Source organism: Mobula hypostoma, chromosome 4 (genome assembly GCF_963921235.1).
Source record: "Mobula hypostoma chromosome 4, sMobHyp1.1, whole genome shotgun sequence".
Classification (NCBI taxonomy): Eukaryota; Metazoa; Chordata; class Chondrichthyes; order Myliobatiformes; family Myliobatidae; genus Mobula; species Mobula hypostoma.
The window spans coordinates 196,469,044-196,478,585 of record NC_086100.1 but is presented as its reverse complement, the minus strand read 5'-3'; the positions used below and the strand labels follow the sequence as shown (position 1 = coordinate 196,478,585).

Below are 9,542 nucleotides of genomic sequence, written 5' to 3'. Positions count from 1 at the left end.
CATACATTGTCATGCTACCACGCGACAGGTGCTCGCTTCGCTTAAGGTGAACTCGAAGTTAGACTCACATCTTGGACTCCCGTGTCCTTAACATTTTGAAGTTGCAAAATATTACAGTTGCGTGTGTGTTCATGTGTGTGTGTGTGTGTGTGTGGTGTGCTTGTGTGTGTGCGCATGTGTTTGTGTGTATGCATGCCCGTGTACAAAAAAGACAGAGATACAGAGGTGGCAACACAATCAGTTTTATTTCTCAGTCCTTCGTATTGTACACTGAGGGAAGTCATTTCCCTCAGCATTGTTTGTATCTGGTATATTGGTAACAACCAAAGAAGACCTTAATTTCCCCCATTATCCTTTTTTTTTGTAAATACTGTGTCTGTGCAAAATAAAACCCTGTTCAATTTCCGATGAATCGAACATAGAAAAATAACAAAAGGACTGGCCACCGTGTGGCTGGCATATGTTACACTGGGAGGCATACATACAGAGGTCAACATGACACTAGATAATACAATGATTATAGTTAGTAACATGTCAGCAGATCTCCAGAAAACACAATATTTACGCTGTAAACCTAGCTTGTAGGCCAGGATACGATGTGTCTGCTGGACGTTGTACATATACAATTTGTGAGTGCTTAGATATTCCCTTTTTCTAGGATTAAAATTGTGGCTCGACTCTCCCCTCAGACCACATTGCCCTGATTTTCCACCCAACCTGGCCCACTGTAAACGGCATGAAAGGGAAGGACAATCTTGCAAGTGAAGGCCGGATGTCAGTGAGTCTGAGAATTCAGGAACAAGGACCGGAGGTCTGGAGGTGTGTGAGAGAGTGGAGGTGGGAGGGATGGGAAGGGGAGTGCTGATTTGTTTAGTTTTATCGTTTCAGCTCCTGTTTGTGTTGTTCTGCTGAATATGGTGAGCACGCTGCGTTGGCAACGGATTATGTGGCGACACTTGCAGACTGCCCCCCACCCCCCGAGCACCTCCTTGGTTTGTTATCGCAGACGATGCATTTCACTGTATGTTTCGATGTACAATGTGATAAATAAATCCAAATCTTGAATATAACGAAAGCTCCACCATGTTTAAAGGGAACCTGAGAGGAAACTTCTTCACTCAGAGGGTGGTGTGTGTGTGGAACGAGCTACCAGAGCTAGTGGTGGATGGGGGGGTCGATTACAACATTTAAGAGAAGCTTGTATAAGCAGATGGATGGAGGGGTATGGGGGTCTGCAGTCCGGGTGCGGGTGGATGGGATCAGGCACAATAACAGTTGGGCTGAAGAATCTGCTTCTGCGCTGTAGAGTTCTATGACTCTGTGACTGGAGATACAAAGACTGTAGGATTTCCAAACGTGGGAAGAGATCATCAAATGACCACCTTGAGAACTGGTGCAGAGTGACTGGAATTACAGGTCGTTCAGACTTTGGGTACACTATGACCATTAACACACCACTTTCTGCTTTTGCATTCAAATTCCCGATTCCGAGCATTGAGAAGATTTTAATTCTCCTGGTTACCTTGTTCTTACTGACACAGTCAGGTGTCCACAGCAAGATGTCGCAGCAGAAGTCAATAATCAAGCTGATAATCTCCGAGACACAGTTACAGAAAACAACAACGTGAATCTCTCTGTAGAAGCAGCATTATCTTGGACCTACTTGGCAATACTGGCAATGAAGTGTGGCTGTGTCAGGAACGGGGAGTGCATTCAGCTATAGCCTTGCTTCATTCAGCCTCTCCCCGCTTCTCCTGAAGGCTCCTCATCATGCCGGGGTCCGCTCTTGCTGGCCGCCTTGATGGCTGAAAGGGACAAACTGGCGAGCAGATTGTTGGGACCAGGGGTGGCATCACATTCAGAGCTGAACCATGGAACCAGGGCTCAGAGACACCAGACATCCCCCTGGGGAGGACAGAGATGGAGGGGAGATCAGGGAATGTTGGAGGGAAGTGGAGGCAAGGAGCTGAGGGATGTGCAGGTCGGGTGGACTGAGGGATGAGGATTTGGCAAGGGCAGGGCATTGGCTGAAGAGTGAGGGTCCTTGATGTCCATACTAGTCTGCGTTTGGACACTCCACTCTGCCTTGGCGACTGAGAACCCGGTGCTTGCTGTGAAAACAGTTGAAGTGTCTGGTACCCACACCAAAGGTATATGAAAGGAAAAGTGGTACGAAGCAAACAAAAATATCACTGTTTAAGGAGACTGGCCTTCTCAGAGTGTGGTGACGGTGAAGGTACTTACAAAGGGCGCTGCCATCTCCCCCACCATGGAGTGGTGGGGGGTCCTTGACTCTTTTGAACAACAACCCGCAGGGTGGAAGCCAGAGATAAGGCAGACAGATGCTGTCTCTTCCAAAGAACAGATAGTTCAAAACTACAGGGGACAAAGGTTTGAGGAGAGGATTTGCAGGGGACCTGAGGGCCCTTGGCCAGGTACAGAGATTGCACAGGTTTAGTGGAATTTGAGACAAATGCGGGCTGAAGGGGACTAGATTATTCCTGCATCCTGTCCTCCGATCAGCATCAGTGTTCAGCGATTGGGGTTGAGTTCCCACTTCTCTCTGTAAGGAGTTTGTATGTTTGCACCCACCCCCCCAAACGGTGTGTTGCTCCAGTTTCCACCCACGTTGGAAAGACATACTGGTTAGCAGGTTAATTGGTCACAAGGGTGTAACTGGGCAGCTAGTTGGGCTGGAAGGACCTGTTCCTGTGCTGTATCTCCAAATAGTGAAAATATGTGAATTGACCAGAGGGTGGAGGCCCAATGTCAAAGTCTGCACCAGGGACTGGAAGTCCAGAGGTTGTCCTGGGGTTGGAGGCACAGCACAGGAACAGGCACTTTGACCTACAAATCCCTTCTGCCAACCTCTCCGGCAGTGCCTTGTGTCACTGACTGTATCCCCACTGATATTAATCCAGTTCCCTCACAATATCCCTGTGACCCTTCTCACCCAGTGCCTTATGTCACTGCGTCCTCACTGATACTAATCCAGTTCCCTCACAATATCCCTCAGTGACCCCTCTCCTCCAGTGCCTTGTGTCACTGACTGTATCCCCACTGACGTTAATCCAGCTCCCCCACACCGCCCCTCAGTGACCCCTCTCCTCCAGTGCTTTGTGTCACTGACTGTATCCCCACTGACGTTAATCCAGCTCCCCCACACCGCCCCTCAGTGACCCCTCTCCTCCAGTGCCTTGTGTCACTGACTGCATCCCCACTGAAGTTAATTCAGTTCCCTCACACTGTCCCTCAGTGACCCCTCTCCCCCAGTGCCATGTCACTGACTGTATCCCCACTGATGTTAATCCAGCTGCCTCACACTGTCCCTCAGTGACCCCTCTTTCCCAGCGCCCTGTGTCACTGACTGTACTCTCCAGGTCTCTGACTTACCCATTAAGCAGAAACAGGCTAGGACAGAAGGAACTAAGTTTCAGCAGATATTTCTGGTGTGGACAAAGATTCACTGAGGAGCAGTCTGTTAAAAAGTGTCTGTCAAAAGATGCCCAACTAACCCTTAAACTTAAAACCAATCTTACTTGACAGATGGAATCAACTAGAGGCTGGTTTGCAGAGAGGATAAGGACAGGGAAGTGACAGATAGATCTGGGAACTTTCGGGGTGCGGTTCAAGGTGAGTGTCTGGTTATCCGTCCCACTGAATGCTTTAGCTTGGATCGGGCATCACTGAATCGTGGCTGAAAGAAGATTACAGATGGGAGCTTAACATCCAAAATTACATACAGGACAGGCAGGTATATAGAGGGGTAGCACGGCTCTGTTGGTACAAATGAAATCAAATCATTAGAAAAAGATGACATGGGGTTGTTATGGGTAGAGCAAAGAAACTGCAAAGGTAAAATGCTGAAGGGAGTTATATACAGACCTCAAACAGTAGTAAGGATGTGGTCTACAAATTACAACAGAAGATAGAAAATGCATGCCAAAAGGGCAGTATTACAATAGTCATGGGGGATTTCAATATGCAAGCAGATTGGGAAAATCAGGTTGATGCTGAATCACAAGAGGGGAAATTTCTAGAATGCTTACGAGATGGCTTTTTAGAGCAGCTCAGAGTTGAGCCCACTAGAGGATCAGCTATTCTGGATTGGGTGTTGTGCAATGAACCAGATTTGATTAGAGACCTTAGGGACAAGTGATCACAGTATGATCAAATTCACCCAGTCACTTGAGAAGGAGAAGCTCAAGTTAGATGTATCAGTACTACAGCAAAATCAAGGGAATGACAGAGGCACGAGAGAGGAGTTGACCAGAATTGATTTGAAGAGGACACTGGCAGGGATGACGGCAGAGCACCAATGGCTGGAATTTCTGGAAGCAATTCGGAAGGTGCAAGATATATACATCCCAAGAGAAAGATGTATTCTCAGGGCAAGATGACACAACTGGGGCTAACAAGTCAAAGCCAACATAAAAGCCAAAGGGAGGGCATATAACAGAGTAAAAATTTGTGGGAAGCTAGAGGATTGGGTTGCTTTTAGTTGCAGAAGGCAACTAAAAAAGTCATTTAGAAGGAAAAGGTGGAACACGATGGTAAGCTAGCCAATAGTATTAAAGAGGATACCAAACGTTTCTTCAGACACATAAAGGATAAAAGAGAGGCAAGAGTGGATATTGGACTGCTGGAAAATGGTGCTGGAGAGGTAGTAATGGGGGAACAAGGAAATGGTGGATAAGATGAATAAATATTTTGCATCAGACCACTGTGGAAAACACAAGTAATATGCCAGAAGTTCAAGAGTGTCAGGGAGCGGAAGTGTGTTAAGTTGCCATTACTAGAGAGAGGTTTTTGGGAAACTGAAAGATCATTAAGATAGATAAGTCACCTGGACCAAATGATATACACCCCAGGGTTCTGAAAAAGGTGACTGAAGAGATTGTGGAGGTATTAGTAATGATCCTTCAAGAATCAATTGATTCTGGCATTATTGCAGAGGCCTGGAAAATTGCAAATTTCACTCTACTCTTCAAGGAGGGAGAGAGGCAGAAGAAAGGAAATTATAGGCCAATTAGTCTGATTTCAGTGCTTGGGAGATGTTGCAGTCGATTGTTAAGCATATAGTTTCAGGGTACTTGGAGGCACATGATAAAATAGGCCAAAGTCAGCATGGTTTCCTCAAGGGAAAATCTTGCCTGATAAATCTTTAGGAATTCTTTGAAGAAACAATAAGCAAATAACAAATCAGTGTATATTGTGTACTTGGATTTTCAAAAGACAAGGTGCCATACATGAGGCTGCTTAACAAGTTAAGAGCCCATGGTATTACAGGAAAGATACTAACATAGATAAAGCAGTGGCTGATTGGAAAAAGAGTGGGAATAAAGGGAGCTTTTTCTGGTTGGCTACCAGTGACTAGTGGTGTTCCACAGGGGCCTATATCACAACAGATTCTTTTTACGTTACATGTCAGTGACTTGGACGATGGAATTGACAGCTTTGCGGCCAGATTGTGGATGATATGAAAATAGATGGAAGGGCAGGTAGTTTTGAGGAAGTAGAGAGGCTACAGAAGGTCTTAGACAGATAAGGAGAATGGCCAAAGAAGTGGCAGATGGAATACAGTGTTGGGAAGTGTTTGACCATGTGCTTTGGCAGAAGAAATAAAAGGGTAGACTGTTTTCTAAATGGAGAGAAAATACACAAAAACTGACATGCAAAGGGACTTGCGAGTCTTTGTGCAGGATCCCCTTATGATTAATTTGCAGGATGAGTCTGTGGTGAGGAAGGCAAATGCCATGCTAGCATGCGTTTCAAAAGGACTAGAATATAAAAGCAAGAATATGATATTGAAGTTTTATAAAGCATTGTTGAGGCCTCACTTTGTGAGCAGTTTTGGACCCCTTATCTTAGAAATAATGTACTGAAACTGGAGATGGTTCAAAGGAGGTTCACGATAAAAAGATTCTGGGATTGAAAGGCTTGTCGTATGATAAGTGTTTGAAAGCTCTGGGCTTGTACACATGGAATTCAGAAGAATGAGGGGTGACTTGTTGAAACCTATCAAATGTTGAAAGGACTTGATGGCGTGGCTGTGGAGAGGATGTTTCCTATTTTGGAAGGGGGGTGGGGTCTAAGACCACAGCAGAATAGAAGGGTGTTCTTTTAGAATGGAGAAGAGGAGGAATTTGTTTAGCCAGAGAGTGGTGAATCTACTGCCGGCTGCGGATGCCAAGTCATTAGGTATATTTAAGGCAGAGGCTGATAGATTTTTGATTAGTCAGGGCATGACGGGGAGAAGGTAGGAAATTGGGGCTGAGAGGGAAAATAGATCAGCCATGATGAAATGGCGGAGCAGACTCAATGGGCCAAATGGCCCAATTCTGCTCCCATACCTTATGGTCATATATCCTGTTTTACAATCCTCATTGGGTGAATGGGTTTGTGGGGTGGTTCTGGGGAATTAGGAGTAAGGTTAGCATTTAGAGATAGGGATGTGGGGGAGATTAGAGATCAGGCAGGAGTACAGGCCTCTGCTCTGCATTTGAAAGCTAGGAATGTGGACATGGGACATCGGTGGTCAGATATCCAGATGGAAGACCCGTGAGAACTAGGGCTGGTGCCTATCCCCAGTCAGTGAGTCATTGGCAGGTTCTGGAGTCGGAGTTCTGTGTGGGTTGGAAGAATGAGGGCTGATGACTCTCTGGGTTTATGAATTGGTGAGAAAGGAGTTTGAGGCCTAGTGTTCGAAGTCCCAGTACTGGTAAGTCCAAAGTTTGAAATGTAGTGTTTGATGACGGGTAGGTTCTAGGGACAGTGTCAAGGATCAAGGCCTGAGGGTCAAAGTGGAAGACCAGAAGTCAAGCTGCTTGGGCGGAGCGTGAGTCTACAAATCACTGTGGGTCCTGTGGGGAAGCTGAAGGCCCAATGTCTGCAAGTCCGAGTCCACTGGAGGCTGGAGGCTGGAGATGGCCTCACCTGGAGCTGGAGGACAGTGTATGTGCGTGGATGGGAGGTGGAATGGGGTTTATTTTGCTGTTGTTGTTTTGTTGCTTGTCGTGTTCTGTTTTGTTCTGTTCTGTGTTGTTTTGCCAAACGTTGTTAGCGTGCTATGTTGGCGCCAGAATGTGTGGCGGCACTTGCGGGCTGCCCAACCAGCACATCCTTGGGTGTGATGGGGGTTAACGCAAATGATGCATTTCACTGTATGCTTCGATGTTCACGTGATAAATAAGTTTGCATCCTGAATCTTGAACATAAAGAACGTTCCACTGTATATCTGACCCCATGCTGTCTGCGTATAGGTCCCACAGCGCCGTGCATGTCTAAGGAGTTCAGTAACCGAGAAGTTGCTTATTCCTTCACGCGTGCATTGAAAGGCAAATTGCAACTTCCCACAATGCAACAGAAGAGAATTCGCCAAGAACTTGTTGCCCTTTGAGCGATGGACTGGTCTCCACTTCTGTGGATGGGAATTGCCCTGAATCCAACATAATGTCCAGATAAGGCATAGGGAGGGAGGGAGGGGTATGGACGGAGAGAGGTAGGGGGGACTCAGAGTGGAGATTCAAGAGTGGTGGGACATGCTGCTGATCAGACTCCTGAGTTGCTTCGCCACCGTGTCGATGAGCTTCTGCTTGTCCCGTTCGTTCTTGCGGAACTGCGCAAAGACGTTGTTCTTCCTGCTCGTGTCTCTCATCCTGCAAGGGGAATATGACAGGTGGTTAAGTGTTTGAAGTGATTCACGTTGGAAGCTTGAATTTGAAGGCACAATAGTTAACAACTTGAATTCAGCATAAAATAATTAAAATTAATCATGGCTGCTGCCGCCGAAAAAGATTGATGTGGAGAGGATGCTTCCAATACTGGTGGTACCTAGGACCAAAGGTTTCAGCCTCAGAATATAAGGTTGTCCATTTAGAACAGAGATAAAGAAGAATTTCTTCAGACAGAGGGTGATGAATCTATGGAATTCATTTCCACAGATGGCTGTGGAGGTAAATGTATCCATGTCGTTGGGTATGTTTAAAGCAGAGGTTGATAGGTTCTCGGTTAGTAAGGAGATTGGTTGTCTTCCCTGTTGGTGGGATTTTCATTGATTTTATTATGGTTATTGGTTTTATTGAGTATTCCCGCAAGAAAATTAATCTCAGGTTTGTACATGGTGACCTATATGTACTTTAATAACAAATGTACTTTGAACTTTTGTACTTTGACATCAAAAGTTACAGGGAAAGGCAGGAGAATAGGGTGGAGAGGGATAATAAATCTACTATGATGGAATCATGGAGTACTCTTGATGGGCTGAATGGCCTAATTCTGCTCCTATGTCTTATTGTCTTATGGAGAAGTTCTAGTTTCTGATAGAGATGGAAATAACTAACCAAAAAGCAACAACACAGAATGGGACAGCGAGGTAAGTAGCTATTCCTAGTGGGAATAGAGAGGGTAGAAGTATAAGATTAGGCCATTTGGTCCCTCATACCAACATTCCACAAATCCTTGTTGAATCCGCCTAATTACATCCACCCACCAATTTCCAATATTCCTTAGAACCCTTGAATGATAGTATCATAGAAATACTGTGAAGTAAGAAATTGTAATTACTTGTCTTATTCAATATACATATATTTTTGTAAATTATAGTAATTTTTTAAAATGTCTTCCACTGTACAGCTGCCAAAATACAACAAATTTTATGACACAAGGAATTCTGCAGATGCTGGAAATTCAAGCAACACACATCAAAGTTGCTGGTGAACGCAGCAGGCCAGGCAGCATCTCTAGGAAGAGGTACAGTCGATGTTTCGGGCCGAGACCCTTCGTCAGGACTAACTGAAGGAAGAGCTAGTAGATATACTGTAAGTTGATAGGGTGGTTAAGAAGGCGTATGGTGTGTTGGCCTTCATTGTGGAATTGAATTCAAGAGCCACGAGGTAACATTGCAGCTCTATAAGTCCCTGATTAGATAATACTTGGAATATTGGGATCAGTTCTGGTCACCTCATTATAGGAAGGATAGGGAAACTTTCAACCAGTATAGAGGAGATTTACCAGGATCCTGGCTGGATTACAGAGCATGTCCTTTAAGACCATAAGACTATGAGGAGCAGAATTAGGCCATTCTTTTCATCCCATCGAGTCTGCTCCGCCATTCAATCATGGCTGATCCACTTCCCTTTCAGCCCCATTCCCCTGCCTTCTCTCCATAATCTCTCATGCTCTAACTTAAGAAGAATCTATCAACCTCCAGCTTAAATACACCCACCAACCTGGTCTCCACAGCTGCCTGCGGCAACGAAGATAGAAGATTCTTATGAAGGTAGGTTGAGCAAGCTAGGGTTTTTTCTCTTTAGAGTGAAGAAGAATGAGAAGCAACTTGATAGAGGTATACAAGATGATAAGAGGCATAGATTGAGTGGATAGCCAGAGACCTTTTCTCAGGGCTGAAATGGCTAATATTTCATAATGTTAAGGGGACTGGAGGAAAGTATAGGGGGAGATGTCAGAGAGAGGTTCTTTACTCAGAGTGGAGGGTTCATGGAATGTCCTACTAGGGATGGTGATATAGGCACATGGATGTT

At 45.3% G+C, this 9,542-nt stretch overlaps 1 protein-coding gene across 2 annotated transcripts in view; it reads right to left on the bottom strand.

The window, feature by feature from the left end:
* Positions 1 to 232: 232 nt before the first annotated feature.
* The window catches only part of exoc6b (exocyst complex component 6B), an 899,778-nt gene continuing 890,468 nt past the window's right edge, over positions 233 to 9,542 (bottom strand). For both annotated transcript variants that reach the window (XM_063047162.1, XM_063047163.1), the window contains exon 22: positions 233 to 7,658. In XM_063047162.1, coding sequence (XP_062903232.1) covers positions 7,526 to 7,658 — 133 coding nt within the window. In that variant the 3' untranslated portion in view covers positions 233 to 7,525. The remainder of the gene's footprint in view (positions 7,659 to 9,542) is intronic.